The sequence below is a fragment of the Sinocyclocheilus grahami genome, unplaced genomic scaffold (assembly GCF_001515645.1).
Source record: "Sinocyclocheilus grahami isolate Dianchi unplaced genomic scaffold, SAMN03320097.WGS_v1.1 scaffold66.1, whole genome shotgun sequence".
NCBI lineage: Eukaryota > Metazoa > Chordata > Actinopteri > Cypriniformes > Cyprinidae > Sinocyclocheilus > Sinocyclocheilus grahami.
The window spans coordinates 1087610-1109790 of record NW_015505245.1 but is presented as its reverse complement, the minus strand read 5'-3'; the positions used below and the strand labels follow the sequence as shown (position 1 = coordinate 1109790).

At 36.5% G+C, this 22181-nt stretch overlaps 2 protein-coding genes across 2 annotated transcripts in view; one reads left to right on the top strand and one right to left on the bottom strand.

The window, feature by feature from the left end:
* Window positions 1–17559, top strand: part of ppp1r9ba (protein phosphatase 1, regulatory subunit 9Ba) — a 50307-nt gene extending 32748 nt beyond the window's left edge. The window contains exons 3-11 of the mRNA XM_016271936.1: window positions 4411–4543; window positions 6049–6169; window positions 7274–7378; window positions 9492–9627; window positions 12364–12507; window positions 13722–13775; window positions 13871–14100; window positions 14283–14379; window positions 16122–17559. Coding sequence (XP_016127422.1) covers window positions 4411–4543; window positions 6049–6169; window positions 7274–7378; window positions 9492–9627; window positions 12364–12507; window positions 13722–13775; window positions 13871–14100; window positions 14283–14379; window positions 16122–16175 — 1074 coding nt within the window. The 3' untranslated portion in view covers window positions 16176–17559. The remainder of the gene's footprint in view (window positions 1–4410; window positions 4544–6048; window positions 6170–7273; window positions 7379–9491; window positions 9628–12363; window positions 12508–13721; window positions 13776–13870; window positions 14101–14282; window positions 14380–16121) is intronic.
* Window positions 17560–19651: 2092 nt separating this feature from the next.
* The window catches only part of rapgefl1 (Rap guanine nucleotide exchange factor (GEF)-like 1), a 40751-nt gene continuing 38221 nt past the window's right edge, over window positions 19652–22181 (bottom strand). The window contains exon 15 of the mRNA XM_016271888.1: window positions 19652–20485. Within this exon, the coding sequence (XP_016127374.1) occupies window positions 20361–20485 (125 nt within the window). The 3' untranslated portion in view covers window positions 19652–20360. The remainder of the gene's footprint in view (window positions 20486–22181) is intronic.

The window sequence follows — 22181 nt, the reverse complement described above, 5'->3', positions numbered from 1 at the left end:
CGTTTGCAGTGCACACTTATCAGAAAAGGTTCAATAAAGTATTGTCTTTTGTTGTTATGGGCGCGTCTACAGATTTCTTGCCATATGTCTATGTTTCTTGCATCTCACGACTATGTCGTGTATGAAATAATGTCTGTGTGCATGTGTGTAAAACAACAAATTGACGATTTATATATAATTATTTGTAATTGTAAATACATTGTTGTGATTAATTGTGGCTGGAAGAATAGTGTAGCTGTAAAAATAGTTGCCTGCTGAAATTTAAATATATGTATATATATCTTCATCATGACTAGATAGACACGGTGAGTTTGTCTTTACTATACACGTCAGATGTGATTCACCTCATAGTAACAATCCTGTCAGATCGTCCATCCTTTGAGTATAACGTGTAACGTTACAGGTCACCCGATCTGGTTTCGTGGTTAAAGTTAACCTTTTCGACATGTTTCCGTGTTGTCCTTGCTCAGCAAAAGCATGGCAAAAGGAGAGTGGGACTGTGGGCGGTGCTCGGGTGGTGACTGAAGGCAGTGACTGTGTAGTTCTGACGTCAACTTTTTACGGATGTCACAACGGTTCGTGAAAAATAGCTAGAACTTTAAGCAGGCTGTGTGAATTTTACTGTGGACTGACTGTTTTGAAACATATATGGTAGTTAAATAGCCCCTAGACCTCAGTAATCATGAAAAAGCCAGGATATTTCAGTTTTGACAATATGGGACCTTTAAGCAGAAGTATTTCGAATGAGTTAAACCTGTATCCTGTCTTCTGAGTAACATTGAGAATGTCACTATGTATTGTTGCAACTCCGCCGCCACGACCAGTCTGACGGGGCTCATGCTTATAACAGTAGCTTGGTGGAGTAGACTCATTTAGACCAATATAATAATTTGGTTTTAGCCAGGTTTCAGTCAAGCAGAGTACATCAAAAATATTATCTTTGATCATTTCATTTACAATAGCTGCTTTGGGTGCGACTGATCTAATGTTTAGGAGCCCAAACTTAAAAAAAAAAATTTGTTCTTTTATTTTACATTTTTCTGGTTTAATCACGATCAGATTTTTCTAGATCCTGCATTAAATTAATATTTTGACCTCACTATTCGGGGAACAGACACAGTCTTTATAGATTGTATAGCACAAGTACTTCTATCATTTAAGCGGGTAGAATAAAAGTCATCAGGGCAGTTATTTGAGATTTGATTTACTAGTCATATGGTGCGTAGCATCCTGGAGATGTTGTCCAAAAGGAGTTGGTCGCCCGGGGCCTGGCTCGCGTCTTCCGTGGCGGGTGCACCCAGGATCTGTGGTGTCCCGGCGCCGGAGTAAAGGACATCTGGGAAGATCGCGTCCTGGGTGCACCAGGCCTGTGCAGAGAAACACACGGAGTAGAGGTGGTAGGAGAGTTAGCAGCGGGCTGTATACTTACCTCGGACTTGTGAATGTCAGCCTGGGATGATTCCAGCGCGGCTCTCCGCTCTCTCAGCTGGGTCTGCCTCTCCACCAGGTCGCGGATCTGCTTCTCCATGGCCTCCAGCTCGAGCTGCACCGAATGCAGCTCGAACGTGTCCTCACCTGCACTCAAAGGTAGACACACATCCGCCATTAAAGCAAGTAACAGTGAGTAAAACAATGGTAATGTGTGTGAATAGAGTATTAGTAATGTAAGCGAGATTAGTGGCAACCACGCTGGCGATGCTAACGGGCTATATGCTAATAGTGGACTCGGGAAATTAAAATAGAACTAGTGAAAACAAGGCGCTCTGATTGTTTTTGTTGTAGAATACGATAGGGGATATATTCACGCGTTATAGAAACGAAAATAATGGTGTATAAAATTGATTTTAAGATAAAAAATAGACGATAAAGAATTAACTTGACGGAGCTCAAACTCAAAACACACAGCAGCAACAAACAGGAAGTGACGTTGAACACACTGGTTTGTAGTGCAAACCACTACAAATTAATTTGTAGTCAATTTAATTAATCACATGATATTACTTTAATATTCATATTGAAGTAATATACGAGAAAGATGGCTGTGATTTGGCCGTATATAAGCACAGAATCTTTCAATATTTTTGAACAAATCTGCTGAACGATTGGGTTGAGTGAATGTTTCAATGATTCACTCACCAAGACAGTTCTTGTTTTATTCCCAAATTAGTCTATGTTTTTGAACAAATCTGTTGAATGAATAATTCAAGCAACTCTTTCGCTTGTCACTTGTCAGCACTCACTTGGTAGCGTCAAATGGAAAGAGTGGCTTCCTGTATTTTGCTACTATGCCCTCAGTGCTTATAACATGGGCTTTAGAAAGAAAGAAAAAATATTTAGATCAAAGATGACCCTAAACAGGAAGCTGTTACCACACAAGTGCTGTCTAAAGACTCATGGGTAAACTGTGCTTCTTTATATAGCATGGCACTCTTTTTCCGGCTAACCGTTGTAGTTCTCAACTATTATAAATGAACCCACAGTGATACACCCATATACTGGTGCAGTTTCAGGCCCCGGTCTCTCTGACGGAGAACATGATGCATGACTGTATCTGTATAAACTGCTGCTTTAGCTGCACTGTTAGAAAAAAAATCTTCACTGACGAAGATGACTTAAGCTCTGGGCTGTTTTCCCAAAGGTGTGTAATTTCCACTAACTGTACCATACACTCCATCTGTCTGACATTGTTTGGCGTGTTAGAGTAGCATGGCCCAGTTAGCGCCTGCTGGTAGATGTCATAACTGCACCATCTGGACCCAGAAAGCTTCTTTCTTCATTGATAGCCATTCAAATAGTTGTGTATTCTGATAAAACAATTGTTTTTGTTACTTATTTATTTACTTAGTTAATTTTATTTTTGAGGACTTAAAGTAATTAAATGAGACTGCACACGCTACATTTTTGACCCCAGCATGCCATCATGACATCAAATTCAGATAATATCAGATAATTTGGCCTTTTTTATGACAAGGCAACGATATTTCAGCTTTGAAATGTCACATAATGTGACTCCTCAAAAATTGAACAATATTTTTGAATAATTAACTTTTTAGCTTCGAAATATTTTAAAATGTTTTATGATTTTTTTTTTTGATTCATTGTTTTTATTATATTTTGTTATTTCTAATTGTATTATCATAAATATATAATAATTTCTTGAAAATGGTGTACATTTTTTCAAGTCCATGTGAAACCAACATTTCTAAGAACTTGGCACATGTGTTTTAAACTACAATTTTACAAGATCTTCAATCTTGTTTCTTATCAATCTGTGCTTTTAAAGTGACATGCATTAAATCCATGTCAGCTACAGGTTTAAAGGACTAGTTCACTTCCAGAATAAAAATGCCCTGATAATTTACCCCCATGTCATCCAAGATGTTCATGTCTTTCTTTCTTCAGTCAAAAAGAAATTAAGGTTTTTGAGGGAAACATTCCAGGATTTTTTTTCATATAGTGGACTTCAATGGGGATCAACGGGTTGAAGGTACAAACTGCAGTTTCAATGCAGCTTCAAAGGGCTCTACACGATCCCAGCCGAGGAATAAGGGTACTATCTAGCCAAATGATCGGTCATTTCCTACAAAAAAGTAAAATGTATATATTTTTATAACCACAAACTCTCGTCTTGCACTAGCTCGACCTCACACATTACGTAATCACGTTGGAAAGGTCATGTGTGACGTTGGCGGAAGTACCGACCCAGTGTTTACAGTGCGAATGTGCAAAGAAAGTCAAACGGCCTTTACAAAAAAAGGTAAAGGTAAGGTAACGATGTCAGATGAATTCGAATTTGGATGAGAAAATGAGATGGAGTATTTTGCTACCCTACCCTAACTTTTTGAACCAAAGTACACAGACGAAGAACTAACCGCGCATGACTTTTTTAACATGATTGCGTAATGCGTGAAGTCACGGACGCACATCGTAGAGATAGTACAAGATGAGCATTTGTGGTTAAAAAGTTTATAAATGTTTTTTTTTTGTTTTTTTTTTAGAATATGACCGATCGTTGCTCTAGATAAGACCCTTATTCCTCGGCTGAGATCACGTAGAGCCCTTTGAAGCTGCACTGAAACTGCAGTTTGGACCTTCAACCCATTGGCTGCCATTGAAGTCCACTTGTATTCCATCTGTTGTTGCTCAGTGAAACAATTTGTACCAATATGCAGCTTGAATTTAATCCAGGTTAGGAAACGATATAGGCCTAGACCCTGTCATGGTGACTAACTGTATCTGAACCCAAGTCTCCTGACAGCCAGTGTTAATTAATTCATAATTCTTACAGTGATTGTCACCTGCTCTGTTACTCCCAGTGTGGATGACTTACTGCGTCTCTTGCATAGAAAAGCACAAATACATTACATTATACAGTACTCTGTACATTAAACTTTGACTTTGTTTTCCCAGGTGTTCACCACATACTCGAACGAGGACTACGACAGGCGTAATGATGAGGTTGACCCCATGGCGGCTTCGGCCGAGTATGAACTGGAGAAGAGGGTGGAGAGACTGGACCTTTTCCCCGTCGAGTTGGAGAAAGGTACTCGACCCGCCGATGGAGTTTTCCTGACTAAACCGTGTGTGTTTTTAGAGCCTGTGTGGTATGTTGTCTTAGGGGTCCTTAACGTCCTGTTTCTAAACAAACTGACTGAAGCAGCTTGTTTTGCTCTGTAAAGTAAGCAGCTTTTGCTGATTAGAAAATCGTGAGGGGTCAGGCCCTCTCTCCTAAAGCAGTCTGGCGGTTACCATAACTACCATATGTGAAATATCACAGCATAGACATAGAAGAGGTGTGTTCAGCTGTGTAGTTTTTATATTGCAATGGTAATATTTTAAGTTACAACCAATCTGGACAAAAAAAGAAGTCATTAGGAATAATATATTTTCAAGAGGATTATTTGGAGTAAAATGTATTTATAATTGCCAACTAATTATAATCTTAAAATCTGCTCAAATGATTTACAGTCATAGGATTAGTCACACTAATTCCAGCTCATTATCCCAATATTTAGATATTGCGTCTAAAAGCCTTAAAGCTCTTTGAAGTTTGCATTTACAATTTTAAGCTGTTATTTTTTTTTGTATTTATTAATCTTTTGAATTAACTTTTATTTGTATATTTTTGGTTTTAATTTCAAAGTTTAGTTTTAGTCATTTTATTATGTTTTTTTTACATTTTTGTTTAGTTTATATATTTCCATATAGATTTAATTTATTTGGATTTTGGATTTAGCAGCTGTAGTACTTCAGTGCAAACAAATTGTCAAGGCAACATTTCTAATTTGCGCAAGTTTTTTTTTTTTACTTTAAGGTTTTCATCTAATTTATTTATTTATTTATTTTAAATTTATATATATATTTAATATTTTATTTTATTTCACCTTTATTTTAATTTAATTTAATTTTGAATTGTATTTTAATTGCTATTTAATTATGTTTAATAATGTTTAATTATTAAATTATTAATATTAATAATGTTTTAGTGTTTTAATTAACATTAACAACACTGATTTAAAGAAAGTTTTGTTATATTGATCAAATGGGTAAATAACCGAATCAGTCATTTCCATAGTATTACAGTGTATAGACTTAATTTCTTCCTGGTTAAAAAGTTTTATCCTGGTTTTAAAGATTTCTTTCATCATTTATTCACTATTATTTATACATGTCATTGTTTATACATGTATAACACAAAAAGAGGCATTTTGACGAATGTTCACGCTGCTCTTTTCCGCATAATGAAAGTATAGTGAGCAGGGGCTGTCAAGCTCCAAAGAGCACCATAAAGCATCACTAATGCAGTTGATGCAGCTCTATCAGTTATCTCTCTATCTCTATCTGACGCTATATCCCACGTCTTCTGAAGCTGTACGATGACTTTGCATGAAGAGCATACTGAAATTTAAATGGTATTTACTAAAAAATGCCATAGATCTGAAATCCTGCTTGTACTTATGCGCACTAATGCTTAATGTTGTGTTTGTTTACGAGAAGTGTTAACTAATTGTGTGAACTGTTATTAACACCATGATTCCTTCCTGTCAGATAAAGACGGATTGGGAATCAGCATCATCGGGATGGGTGCCGGCGCAGACATGGGCCTGGAAAAACTGGGAATCTTCGTCAAAACAGTGACGGAAGGAGGAGCCGCCCACCGAGACGAAAGGTCAGTGAATTACAGGACATGAGTGGGATTTATATGGATTTGAGTGAAAATGAGAGTGAAAAGCATTCCTTTACCTTCTGTCAGTCTGTACTACCAGACTTTCATCAGTCTGCAAAATGGATTAAATACCAAAGTCACAGAGGAATCACCAGACATGCAGTGGAAACTGTGAGACTGATATGAGACCACATTTAAGCTTTTGTCAGAATGAATAGTGTCCATGGTTCTGTTATTTATGAAACAGAAGTGTATCTGGAGTTACACTTGACCGAGTATTACTCAAAACATATGTGCATTGATAGAGGAATGGAGTTTATTGATCTATAATGAGTAGAATCTGACCTTGCAATGGCATTTGAGCTCTTCAGGCCCTGGAGTGAGTCATGGAGGTCATAGAGAAGCTATTTCTGTCTGCCAAGCTCAAGAGCTTCGAAAAATAACAGCAATTCTGCTTGGAGAAGCCCACTTTTGCTTATGACGTTCATTTAGATCCCAGGAGATTCAGCGAGTGTTAGGGATCTTAATAAAAACTCATAACATTAGTTATTTCTCTCCGGCCTTGAGTCAGTATGGTGCATTGCAGTGGCTTCTTCCTCATTTTGGCATGACGGTTAGAAACAGTCCACCTGGAAGCCACAGGAGACAAAAAAAATCTAATAAGCCAATGCTGAAATGAGCTGTCGCCACATGTGTGACAGAAGTGCTTAGATATTGAGTGGGACAGACTTTAGCGCTCAGAAATGACCTCATCCTCACTCTCTGGCACCTCGTTGGTGCTCCTGCTGTCTATCAAACATACATCTGCCTTGGCAAAAAGGCTGTTTTGGATGGGGCTGGATAGTTTGACTTGTTTTATGACTGAGAGGATCGATCGATCATTTGAACGGCTTGGAATACAAGAAGAGGTTTAGTTAAATGAGGCACTGATTCACTGCTGCTGTTGGTCAGTTTTCAGACCCAATAAATGACTCCTTTGGCGTTGTTAGTATCTTTACACGTATAATGATGAGATTGATCAGTATCTTGGCCCAAGATCTAGCAGCCATTTTGCAGATTAACTTTTCCTCCCTGAGCTGTTATCCTGGTTATTTTTCTTCTTGGCAGGATCCAGGTGAATGACCTGATCGTGGAGGTGGACGGAACCAGCCTGGTGGGCGTGACCCAAAATTTTGCTGCATCGGTCCTCAGGAACACCAGCGGCACTGTCAAGTAAGGAAATGAAACAACAATTTCATAGAGACTTCATTTAAAGGGAAATCAAAATTCCCTTGATCTTTTGACATATAAGAGGTCACTGTACTATAAAAACATCCTGTAAGTTTCAGAACTCAAAACTTTCTCATTAGTCTAAAAACAGCTTGTATTACTCACCACGTGAGTTAGAACTTGGTCCTTTGTTCAATTAATTTTTCCACGGATTTGTTTACAAACAAGGAACAATTCGATGCAGGATTTGCAGAACGATTGAATTATCAGTAACTGTTTTTACACTATTGCTTTGTCTGTTAAACAGATCGTTTGATATGAGTATTCATGCGTTTTTAACCTAAATCACAGCAGTGTCCATCTGTGAAGGACGTTGTCTGTCAAACACACAACTATTAGCCAATCATAGCACTGGGTGTTTACTTCTGACTCTACAATCCGCCATGCCTGTACAGAGCGTTTTGATGAGGGGGGTCAAAACAGCACAGAAAATAGCCTGTTACTTCTAAATTATGATGTTTTTTTATATAAAACTCTTGATAACATTATAAGTGGACCCCAGAGAACAGTACAAAAAAAGGCAGTTCATGACCCCTTTAAAATCTCACAGGTCAAGGTCCTATATATTATATTATAAGATTGGGGTTTTTTATATATATTTTTGAAAAGTCTATTTACTTATTTATTCTAAAATACAGTCATAACAGTAATTTTGTGAATTAGTATCAAATTTAAAGGGATAGTTCACCCAAAAATTAATTACTCACCCTCATGTCGTTTCAAACCCGTAAGACCTTCGTTCATCTTCAGAACACAAATTAATATATTTTTGATGGAATCTGAGAGCTGTCTGACCCTCCATAGACAGCAACGCAACTGAAATGTTCCCAAGTCTAGAAACGTAGCAAGGAGATCGGTAAAATAATCCATGTGACATCAGGGGTTCAACCGTAATTATACGAAGCTACGAGAAAAGAAAAAAACGACTTTAATCAACAATTCGTCTCCTCCTCTACCCTACCGCTATTTTGGAGAGTATCAGCTGGACGTAAACAGCATATGCTATTCTGTGTCAGCTGCGTCACGCCGGATACGCTGTTTTCGTTCAGATCAAATCACAACAACATAGGAAACAGATCCGGCGTGACGCAGCTAATTGGCTTGTATGGTAATGTGTGTGTGTGTGTGAGTGATAGAATTACATATATGACAAAAATAATATAAAATTATAAAATGTTCACTCAAAAAATATTTAGACCAATGCAAAAATGTCTGTATTTCTGTATCCAAACAATAAAAAAATTAATAAAAAGCGATATATAATTGGGCTAATTGGCTTGTATGGTAATGTGTGTGTGTGTGTGAGTGATAGAATTACATATATGACAAAAATAATATAAATATAATCAGGGTCATCTTATATTCGGGCCAATACGGTATTAGTTGGTGTGAATGAGTTCACAGAGATCCAATGCTTCATTTTGAACTTTTGTTGCACATGTTTTTGTACCAAAAATTCAGGTTTTAGTGTATTAGAATTTAATTTCCCTCTGTATAATCCAGCATTATCTTCTGTCGTCTCATTTGGCATCAGATATTCACTGACTCACTATCACTATTGCCCTGACAGTGCTGTGTATCGAATAGATTGCTGCTTTCTGTTACTTTGATTTAACAAAGAACTAAGGCCTGTGTGGTTGTATCTACAGTCAAGATGAGGGATTGGGTAGTTGTGGCATTTCAAACAAGCTCACGCATCTGCGTCCTGTTTTCTCTTAAGCTGTTCTGGCTAGGCGTGGATGGTGCTTGATTGTAGTGCAGGGAAATGGAAAATGTGATTAATAGAAGAGGTTTAAGCCCAGTGGGAGAGAACATGTTTAATAATAACTTTTATTTTTGTGGAATACCTGAGCATAGAGGCAACTGACAATCAGTTGCTTTTAAATTGGATGCCGTTGAAGGCATACAGCAGGATGGTGATGAAGTTTTTGAGCCTTTTAGGCTTCATAATGCAGGTCTTTTCCTTCCTGTAAATCATCAGAGTAGAGAACTCACTTAAGGAATGACAGCTGGTTCACTAGGTTATATCTGATTGGCTGGTGTTTGTGTGTTGCAGGTTTGTGATTGGCCGGGAGAAGCCGGGGGAACAGAGTGAAGTGGCCCAGCTGATCCAGCAGACACTGGAACAGGAGAGATGGCAGAAAGAAATGATGGAGCAGCGCTACAACCCCTACATGGAAGAGGATGAAGAGGTAAAGCTTCTTCAGATACACGATTGTACCCTTAACAGACAACTTTTTCAATTTGCGACTAATGCAGATTCAGTACAAGTAACATGGGATTTAATTAAATAAATATAAGCACTGCGTGTTTCACAGTGAAGCGCAGCACTGTGTTCATTTACACATGAGCAGCTCATGATCTGCTGGTGTTTGTAGCATCTCAGAGAGCTTTGGTTCGCAGTAAATGCTGCTCCACACAGACTCATCTCTGCATCTGCTCTGAGTTTGGGTCGCTGTAACATGCATTTGGTAATGAAGCATGTGCCAGCCATTAAAAATAAAAAAAATGAAGACAGCCATAAATATTGTGAATTATTATCGAATTTAAAATAACTCATTTATATTTGAATATATTTTTCATATATAAATGTAATTTATTCCTGTGATGAATTCTCAGCAGCCATTTCTCCAGTCTTCAGTGTCACATGATCCTTCAGAAATCATTACTTGAAAAATTACTTGTAATGAGAAGCGTTTTTTTGTTACCAAATAGAAGCTTTAATGATTTCCTGCCGTTTTCCATCAAAATAAAAGTTAAAAAGTGCCATAAATATTAGTATTGTAATTCTACTGTCGTAGTTTAAAAATGAAATAAAATAATAAATAAAATACTTATTTAAATACCTATTTTACAGTGGAATATGACAATATTCATATTTTGTTTTTATTTAGTAATTTGTGTATTTTAATTTAGTTATTATTATTATTACTATTATTATTTTACAGCCATTTTCATAACAAAATTACAGAAATGTGTAGGACTACAAACAAGCAAAGCAAGCCTGTTTTTTATCGTATTTCAAATCACAAAATCTTAATTAGAAAAATCACAATACATTTTTCCCCCTAATCATGTAGCCCATTTTTTAATGTTTCCCAAACACTCCACCACATGAATTTTTTAACCTATTAATTGCAAAGATTTCATTATATTATAGTAAATATTTTGCCAGTGACTGTGAAATAGACTTTTCCCTGTCTGTGGACACAAGCTTTTCTTATGCACACCCAGACAGACACTGTACACTGATGAAAGTGTTATCAATGTCATTGATTCACTAGGTGTTTTTCAGGTGATCAGACAGATTTCTTGAGAGTAGCTGTATTTAGCTTTTGAGGCTTGCATATTTATAAGGCTTAAATATAAATAAAAATAATTGTGTGTTTTTTGTCATTATTGTGTTAAATATATATTTTGTTCTTTGTAGATTATATAGAACATCTAGAAAATCTATTATTTTGCCTCCAGTTGAGTGGCACTGGATTGCATACGTTACATACTCCTTTTTTACACCACTGACCTCAGATTTCATAAGTTAGACTGGAAATCCTAGTCAGTGTGTGTGTGTGTGTCATACTTTTACATAACATTTGCTGACGGCACAGAGAAGATGAGAGCTGGGTCAGCGGCTTTCTTACAGACAGGGCCGTCTTCATCACAGCCTCATCAGCTGCTGTCCTTTTCTCCACTTTGGGATGTATTGGGATGAGTTAGATTTAAAAGACTCAAGTTTGTTTTTGTCTTGAATTTTGAACAACCACTTTTGATTCAGATTAATTCAGTACAAGTTAATATTCACAAAGAAATCATGTGGGTGGAAAGGACAAACCTTCCATGTTAAGAAATACTTGACGCACAAATATTGCACACAAACTGAACAGGAGAACTGACGAGACGGTGAAAGCGAGGTGAAGAGTCAAGTGACTAATTTCAGATAATGCTTTCTTCAGAGACCATGATCATATACATTTAGTTCTCTGCAACAGCATGTTTTTCCATCTGTAAAATATTATTTTCCCTTCAGTATGTGACAGATTTATGGGGGGAATGATGCTTGACCTTGTTCTTGGCAATGCATCAAAACATGCATTTATGACATGTTTAAAATGCTCAAAGCTTATAAATCAAGTTATATTAAAAGAAATGTGTTTTTGTTTAACCATTTAATTGCATTAATCTAGCTGTACCCCTTAATGATGGGTTATTAAAGTGATTTTGTTTGCATGCAGTGGAAGACAGGATGTCAACATTTCTTCACCGAGACTCTTTCAGAATCATAAAATCACAATAATTAGCTCTGTTTTAAAGCACTGCATTGCTTTGACACATTCATGTCTCATAATTGTCCTCCACACCTGCCCACATTGCCATGGCGTGAGGGGAATTGATTAATAATTCAGATGTTGAAGATTCACAGTTCTTGCAGTCGGTGTTCTTGGAGATCTTGGGTGTGAAAGTAAGGGCAGAATGCCATGGCAGTGCGTCTCGCGGCTAGATTTGCCAGCTCAGTGCCCTCTCAGCACGTTCTCCTCCGCAACACTGAGCTCACGTCAGTCTGATGTTGTCTTAACGTTTGAGAGGTGCAGGAACAGACAGTTTGTCTGCTACTTCACCCACATGGCGGAGATCAGACCGATGCATGGACTTGGGCAGCCAGACAGAATGACAAATTGGACTCACTGAGATAGAAAAATACATTTGTAAATACAGAAGCCCCTCTCGTTACTAACACACTGATCACAAGCCAATACATACCCAAAGTCATTTAAGTCAAGAAACCTTATCAGACGTCTCATGCAGAAACGTCTTGAGCTTCAAAATCCATAAATTGATTACGGTCAGATATACAAATCTCAAAGGCACTGAAAAACAGTATGTTTCAATATCCATCTCTTGTTCTTTCTCAATTTCTTGTCCGTGTTCAGACGGGTGAATATGCCACCGATGAAGAGGAAGAGATGAGCCCCATGTTTCCTAATGCCATCGAGGTGTTTGACCTGGCAGAGAATGAAGACATGCTCTCTCCTGTGGAGATGGACCCAGAGAAACTCGCACACAAGTTTAAGGAGGTCAGTGGGACACACAAGAAAACTTGTAAAGCTGACCACACATAAACACATTACCATTAAAAATATGCAAACCTGTTCATGCTGGCGACAATACCAATAGCTGCTCATTTTATTTATATTATGATTAATAGCTATGATAGTTTTAAACTATTTATTTCATTTTATTTTACACTAAAGCTCCAATATAAAAATGTTGGTCTATATCAATAATAATTATTATTATTATTTATTTATTTGTTTGTTTGATTGATTATTGGAGTACATTTCACAAGAAAATACTATTTCAGTTTTTCAACTTTAGAATTGCTTGATTATGTTACTTTCTTTTTCTTTCTAATTGTTTGTGAAAATTACTAGCTTTTTCTGAATGGAAATTGTTTCTGCACCATTTTTTTTAGTGTAGGTATTATAAATCTGCTGTTTTGTTTGTTAATTTAAAAAATAAAATCATCCGCCCTATATCTCAAGTCTAGAATTATATGCTACATTGTAGAATTTTAATTAAATTCACATGCCAAAATGTTATGAACAGATAGATCTCTGTTTAGTGTTTGAAAAAGAAACATACTATATGTGTGTGTGTGTGTGTGTGTGTGTATGTATGTGTATATATATATATATATATATTTATTTATATACTAGGGCTGAACAATAATTCAATATCAATATGTATCGCGATATAATTTTTTTCAATAACGGTGATATGATTTTTAAACACATTTCCGATATTTCGATAATATACATTACCAGTGTTTCCCATGCATTGATTTATTTGTAGTATTGGAAAAGAAAATAATAATAATAATTGCTTATATAATTATGGTCCCTAAAATTAAGTCTTAAAATTCCCTAAATAAATAAAATATTATTTAAATTCCATTCGACTAGGGCTAAACAATAATTCAATATCAATATGTATCGCGATATAATTTTTTTCAATAACGGTGATATGATTTTTAAACACATTTCCGATATTTCGATAATATACATTACCAGTGTTTCCCATGCATTGATTTATTTGTAGTATTGGAAAAGAAAATAATAATAATAATTGCTTATATAATTATGGTCCCTAAAATTAAGTCTTAAAATTCCCTAAATAAATAAAATATTATTTAAATTCCATTCGAATTGGTTTGTAGGTATTTATCTGTATGTATGTACTCAATAATCAAGAAAAATTTACATCTCTCTACATCCATCTGTGTCTCCAGCTCCAGATAAAACATGCTGTGACCCAGGCTGAGATCCAGCAGCTCAAGAGGAAGGTATGCATTTTGTTTGCTTGCTTTAAATGTAAGGTTTCAGAGATCGTTAAACAACCTTTATTTACCCTTGTGACGATCTCTTCGTCTCTCTCTAGCTGGCTCACGCTGAGCAGGATAAGCTGCGCTGGCGGATGGAGAGGGCTCAGTTGGAGCAGACGGTGAGAGAGAATAAGGAGCGGATGGAGAAGTTGGAGGGCTATTGGATGGAGGCTCAGAGCTTGTGCCAGGCGGTGGATGAGCACCTGAAAGAGACGCAGACGCAGTACCAGGCGCTGGAGCGCAAGTACAGCAAAGCCAAACGCCTCATCAAAGAGTACCAGCAGAAGTGAGTGCAGGGGATTGAGGATATTAACAAGTCAGACTCAATATAATGACTTAAATCAGGATCACATAACAAAATAAGCATGTTTGTGGGGTTTGTGATTGAAGGTATTAGATAAAACTCCTTCATGTGACCTAGCGAAAGGATTTAAAGCATGTTGTGCATATCTGTGTGTCTTAATGCAGAGAGATTGAGTATTTGAAGAAGGAGACGGCCCAGCGCAGAGCACAAGAGGAGTCAGAGGCCAGCCACAAGGTGGAGACAGAAAATCTCCAGGAGAAGGTGCGTTTGGAAACCAGTATTTCCAGAAACAGTTTACTCTTATTCGCTCACACACTCTTAGGGATGTAACGATTCACTCAAGTCACGATGCAATACAATTCACAAAACTGATTTCACGATACGATTTAGTTTTTTAAGAAAATGAGATTCAAGAGATTTTCATTAGAAATGAAAATGTGTCCTTTTATTATTTCTTAGACAAAATTGCTGAACATTTCTTTGTGAGATTGAAATATAACAAAACTAAATTGCAATTTTAAAACAAAATCAAATGAATAACAGAAATGAAAGAAATCTCTTTATATAAACTGTAACGATTCACTCAAGTCACGATGCAATACAATTCACAAAACTGATTTCACGATACGATTTAGTTTTTTAAGAAAATGAGATTCAAGAGATTTTCATTAGAAATGAAAATGTGTCCTTTTATTATTTCTTAGACAAAATTGCTGAACATTTCTTTGTGAGATTGAAATATAACAAAACTAAATTGTAATTTTAAAACAAAATCAAATGAATAACAGAAATGAAAGAAATCTCTTTATATAAATAAAACTAAGACTTTGTCTGTGCTCTTTCAATTTAAAATTAGAGGCAACCACCACTATATTTTCATCATGATCCAAACAAAGATGCTGCATACATGCAGCATGAGCAGATTTTAATCTAAATTGGATTGTATAATTTCGAAATTTGAAGCAAAAACAGAATGGTCTGACTTAAGTTTTGTGAAACTATACTGAACGAAACAAAAACAGCAGACAAGCTGAATGAGACGCAAATTGACTCTCTGCCAGCAGGTGGCGCGTATGAACAGCAGTGATACAGCGTTTCCTTGGTAGCTGCTGTAAACAACGCAGTGCTGCAGTTATGAGCACTATTTTAATATGCATTATACAGAGGCAAGATAAAAAGAAAATACCATCGAAAGACAGTCAGTTCCCCTCAGAGATCCATTCATATAAACTTACAGTCCCACCCCCAGTTGTGTCACGATTCATTCAATGTCTTATATTTGTATTGATTTTCAACCGGCTCGGGGTTCATCGTTACATCCCTACACACTGTGTGATCCACGAGGGTGAATGCAAATACTAGTTTTATATTATGTGTATTAGTGGTAGATTATTTTATTTGTTTTTAAATCTTTAAACAGAGTTAACAGACAGGTGCCTACTTACATATCGAGGTTTCTGTCTGTGCATAATCCATCGAGATCCCTCAGATCTTCAGATCAGAGGTTGTTGACTGTCCTTAGGGCAAGAATAAAACTGAGAATTGATCCGGCTTTTTCAGTAGATGTACCAAAATTGTGGAACAGCCTCAAGTGTTCAAACACTTTCTGATCTTAAATCTAAAACTTGTTTTTCATGGCTTTTAATGTATTGTAGAGTTTCATGCAATCTCCTTCAAGTAAAATGTGTTTGATTTAAATTGTGTTATAGTTGTCAGCAGTACAGCACTTTGGTCAACTTTTAGTTGTTTAAAATTGTGCTTTAGAAATAAACTTGATCTTGAAGTGAACATGAGGGTTGCAAAGGGGTGGAAAATTTCCGGTAAGTTTCCGGAAACTTTCCAAAAAATCCCTGGAATATTCAAAAAACAATCCTGGAAAGTGACAGCCCCAAACTTTTGAACAGTAATGTATGCATTTAAAGATAAAAGCATTTGCCACATATATAAAAATGTTAATATTAAGTGTATATACTGGCCTGAACTTCCCTCTGTTTCCATCTCAGATTACTGACTTGGAGTCAAAGGTTGGCGCTCTGAAGAGCTTGGAGCCGTCGTAAACCTTCCTCTGTGGAAATGACGGAGAGAACGACAGAAACGCCTTGAACTCCGCCCACTCTACCCTCCGACCACATTTTCCCTCCATGACCTGAAGAGCCTGATGAACTACAGGAAACATGCTGAGGGGATGTTACCGGGGACAAAGAGGGGACAACACACACTGTACCAGACGCCTGAGGGACGTCTAGCCATCAGGAGGCCCTTTTTATAGTCATTCAGTCATGTTCTCCATTTCTTTTTAAGCGCCCTTAAAGGTATTATGAGCCTCTCTGCTCTCGGCAGGAATGTAGAACCTCTTCGTTAATAAACGTTCACTCACATGCTTGCAGGAGAAGAGCGAAGCGGTTGCCGGACAAAGACGGCACGGATGCCCACACGCACCCTTAATATGTGTAGGATGGGAGCGGGAGGCGGTCTGTATAGCAGTGACTGACAAGAGGACTGTTTGTATATATTCTGGCATATATTTAAATATTAAAACCGCTTAAGCAATGTACTGGGGGGAGGAGAAGGGGTAAGGGCTTTACTTTTCACATCTAGGCAAATAATACAGTGAAAATGATCCATTTTTGCATGGCAAAAGATAGTTTTTTAGGACTAAATTGGAAAACAGGGTGTGAAAAGTGTAATCTTGACATTTAGAGTTAGCATTCAGGGGCTTCTCATGTTTGCTTTCTGTGTAAAAGACGTGCTAATGGAAGTAGAATGAATAGGGGCTTATGGGTGAGGTTTCTTCACAGGTTGTGCTTTAACTCCAGTGCTTGTGGTTAGTTGGTGCAGTGTGCCTCGGTCAACCCTGCAATGTCGTCTGACTCTGTGGCGTGACAGAGTAAGACTTCTGCATCAATCAGAAATATGGCCTTGTTTTATTGCTACCCAAAAGCTTTCACCAGCCCTCTTTGTTTAAGCAGACTTGTAGTGTGTTTACTCCAACGTATTGGTCTCCGGGGGCCACAGTAAGTGCACTCAGATTGCACTACAGAGAGTCCAGGAGAAACCTAAAGTTTTCTGCTTAATTCCTCCTCTGTCTGATGGACGTGGATTGGTTCAGTATTAGCATGCCATATACTATGATGTGGAATCTCCCTTTAGTTGGTTTGTGGTGTTAGAAGCCACTTTTGTCTTCGTTATGTTGTCTTAAATGTGTTTTTGTTTTTTATTGTACTCCTGGGAAAACTGGAATTTTGACACAGGAATTTGAGACTTCAATTATATGTCACCTTTTTCAACTCAAATCCACAGATGGCCCCAAGTTAGCATGTTAGAGATACCAAGCCTCATTCATAGGACACGAGCAGAATTGAACTGTGAAATATTCGTAAATCCACTCTTGGGGGCCATTCACACAGAACCAATAAAAAAAACATGTCTCGAGATCGTAGTTTTTTCGCATGACAAAAAACTCTTATTCCTGGCTCAGTATTGAAAACCGTAAAGAGTATTGGAGTTCTTCCCATTTCCCTCCCTAAAGTATTTAAGTGTTGTTCAGCTTTTTACAAACCGTTCTCATTTTACGTGATTTTCATTCAGCTTTTAGTTTTTTTTTTTAAACTATTACAAGTCATTTTCTGTTTTACATTGGTTAAAATGTTGATAAAGCAACAGCAGATTATTTTCTTTAGTTCAATCGGATAGTTGTGTCCTATTCTCACTGTTGAGCCTCTTACATCAAACCATATTAATGAAAGAGAATCAAGTAGTTTTTTCGCATGACAAAAAACTCTTATTCCTGGCTCAGTATTGGAAACCGTAAAGAGTATTGGAGTTCTTCCCATTTCCCTCCCTAAAGTATTTAAGTGTTGTTCAGCTTTTTACAAACCGTTCTCATTTTACGTGATTTTCATTCAGCTTTTAGTTTTTTTTTTTAAAACTATTACAAGTCATTTTCTGTTTTACATTGGTTAAAATGTTGATAAAGCAACGGGGTACCACTGAGATTCAAACGATGCTGCAGAATTTCGTGAAACGATTTTCTCGCTCCATTAATTATTTGACTATTATCTCAGTTGTACTGCTCTTAATTCGTTGACTCTTTAAACCTATAACTAAGGAAGCCCACTGGGTTGACAAGGACCTTATTAGCAAAGATATTCAAACAAAACGGTCATATTTGCTGTGTATAGTTCTGTTTACTGTGAGCCTCTGTTTGCTGAAATGTGATGTGCTGACTAGTACACAACGACCTTGTGTATGGATGTCCAGAGGTGGCACGTTCAGCCGTGCGTCACACTGTAGAAACGAGCAAACTGGGTTATTATGGAGGTAACGGACACTTTGAATCTTTGAAACGCTTTTAAATTTCACATTTTAGCTTAGCTTAGCTGCTGCCTTTAATGAAAACGAATTTGCTTCCATGTACAGGAAAGAGCTCTGTGTTTTTCTCCTCACTTGCTGGTGTAATAATAGTTAGTTAGTACACAACGACCTTGTGAATGGATGTCCAGAGGTGGCACGTTCAGCCGTGCGTCACACTGTAGAAACGAGCAAACTGGGTTATTATGGAGGTAATGGACACTTTGAATCTTTGAAACGCTTTTAAATTTCACATTTTAGCTTAGCTTAGCTGCTGCCTTTAATGAAAACGAATTTGCTTCCATGTACAGGAAAGAGCTCTGTGTTTTTCTCCTCACTTGCTGGTGTAATAGTTAGTCCCTCTTTATTTTTGGTGTCCTACGGTGTATTTAAATCTAATGATAAAATGAGTACAGAATAACATGTTTAAAGATGTTACGTTCCAATGTCGTTAAACAAGCAGCAACTTGCTTAGATCTATATTGGAGGGGGAAAAAGTGTCTACAAATGCCCCACAAAACCAGTCATAAGGGTCCATTTTTCGAAATTGAGATTTATACATAATCTGCTGAATAAATAAACTCTCCATTGATGTATGGTTTGTTACGGTAGGAAATGTACAAAATATCTTTATGGAACATGATCTTTACTTAATATCCTAATGATTTTTGGCATAAAAGAAAAATCTATAATTTTGACCCATACAATGTATTTTTGGCTATTGCTACAAATATACCCCAGCGACTTAAGACTGCTTTTGTGCTCCAGGGTCACATATTAACGCTATATTACATTGAATAAGTGGTTCTGTTTAAAAAATATATATATGATAAAATACTGCATTTGGTCAAATTTTTTTTTTTGGTCTTTTACTAATCTTTAATAAATTAACAGCAAAGTTCAATTTGGTTTCTACACTACAAAAAATAATTTGCAATATTTTTGTCTTGTTTTTCCTATCTAAACATTATTAAAACAAGATACATTTAATTAAAGAATATATTAATATTCCTAATCTGAATAACGTTTAAGACTTGTTTTCAGAGTATACATCTATATTTTGTTTTTACTCCACTATTTCTTCTTGTTTTAAGCATAAATCTAACTAAATGTTTTGTATATTTAATATTTAACATATATATTAAATATATTACATTTATTAAATGGATTATTACTTTATGTAATTTTGTTTCAAGAAAAAGAACAAGACAGAACTATTGCCATAAATTGATTTTTTGCAGTAAACAAGTTCCTATACAGTCACTTTAACATGCAGTTCTTCTGTATTACTATGACTTCATCCTTTAACTATAGAATATGCTGTACGCTGGAGCTGGTCTTGGATTCGGGACTCATTTTTGATGGCTGGGGATCCATATCGTTCAGAACACTAACATCTAATGACTGCAACCAATTGCACAGGGTTGCTGTAAGTGCCAATGTTGGCAGGGGAGGAGGGAAGACCAAAGGTCAGAGTTCAAGAGGTCAGATTGTCTCATGTGTTTTAGGGTCATGAATGGCCAAAATGCAGTCTGTGTTTCTGAAGGTTGTACAGATTAAGCTTATCTCGGTTTGGTTCAGTTCAATTGATGGCAGTGCAATCAGGACAGGTTTCCCTTCAGTCTTGAACAGCGAGAAAAATAAAAAGTAGAAATGAATCCAGACCACTATGCGTGGTCATAATTAACATTGACACAGAATCACTCAAAACACAATTCACACCATTTTCGTGAACAAATGTCCTCGTTTGATGATTTGGAGGCAGAGCCTGAGATGATTGACAGTCCAGCTGGGTTGATCTGCGACAATCGAGCATGAAGGGTTGGGTGTGTGGGTTTATTGGCGGGAACAAGAGGTTTTGTAGATATGGCTTGTAGGTGCGCTTGGTCCCTTCACATGTCTTTTGGCTCCAGTTTGCTGGACATCTCAAAAAGCAGGTTCTGATTGTCGATGACCTGCAGTTGCCGCACATACGCTTTCGTCTGGAGGTGAGAGGGGGACGGCTCGGCCTCCATTGCTGTGAGAAAGACCGAAAGAGCAAAAGAAATCAATTAACGCCACTGAAAGAAAGAAATCCAAAGAAACACAGAAGTTACACAATCTGAAATTTTCATTTCAAACACTTTTTATAAAGAAATGTATGTAATATTTATAGTACACATTTAGAATACAAAACTGATGATTAGGAATGATTAGGATTCTTATGCTCAACAAAGCTAGCATTTATTTGATTAAAAATGCAGTAAAAACAGTAATATTGTAAAATATTAATACAATTTATCATTTTTAATAATATGTTTTTAAATGTAATTTCTTCCTGTGATGCAAAGCTGAATTTTCAGCATCATTACTCCAGTCTTCAGTGTCACATGATCCTTCAGAAATCATTCTAATACGCTGATTTGATGCTCAATTATTATCAATAATTATTGGTACTCAATTGTTAATAATGGTTCTTATTATTATCAATGTTGAAAATATTTTTATTTTTTTTATTTTGTGAAAATCATGATGCATTTTTTCAGGATTCTTTAAATGAACAGAAAAGTTTTGAAATATGTGACACTGAATCAAAAAAAGTCATAAGGGTTTGATTTATGAATAAATAAGTTTTCCATTGGTGTATGGTTTGTTAGGATAGGACAATATTTGGCCGAGATACAACTATTTGAAAATCTGGAATCTGAGGGTGCAGAAAAATCTAAATATTGAGAAAATCGCCTTTAAAGTTGTCCAAATGAAGTTCTTAGCCATGCATATTACTAATCCAAAAATAAGTTGATATATTTACAGTAGGAAATTTACAAAATATCTTCATGGAACATGATCTTTACTTAATAAACTTTACTTTTAATTAAAGAAAAATCGATAATTTTGACCCATACAATGTATTGTTGGCTATTGCTACAAATATATATGTGCTACTTATGACTGGTTTTGTGGTCCAGAGTCACATATTAATATTTTTAGCATTTCAAATGTCTTTAAATGTATTTTGTCCTTGTGGAATATATTTTTTAATTTATATTAAAATAGAAAAAAAACATTATTTTAAATTGTAATACTATTTCACAATATTACTGTATTTGCTGTATTTCTGGTCAATAAATGCAGCCTGGATAAGCATAAAAGACTTCTTTGAAAAACATTAAACATTTTTAATTATTCCAAACCGGTAGTGTAAATGCAACTATTATTACAAAATAAATTATTTACAACTATTTATTTAAAGTTTACAGCATCCTCCAACTACTGTAACTACTGTAAACAGCAGATGAGTAAGTGTAGTGTTGTGTTGATTGAGGAGACACTGAGGCTGACCACATGGTGGCGTGGCAGAGCTGGGATACCAGCAGACATGTGCTCACCACTCATGTCCAGCTGACCTGACTTTACACACACAGCATCCCTTACTAAGCCACACTTTTCAAAAAGACAGTGAGTAGATAAAACTGCAAGCAGAGAGCAAGAGAGAGAGGAGGAGGAAGGAAAACAGCTGTTTCGGTAGCTATGAATAGCTGCACATTGTCCTCTCTGATCTCAAGAAAACAAACTGTCACTCCGCCTCTGCATCAGATTCAGCGGTCACTCAAGCTACTGCACCCACTCATATACTGCAGTGCAAACCTATGCTGCTAAAATCATTTCAAAAATATCGATTTCAAATAAATGCTGTTCTTAAGCTTTTTCTGTTCATTACAAATCCTGACATT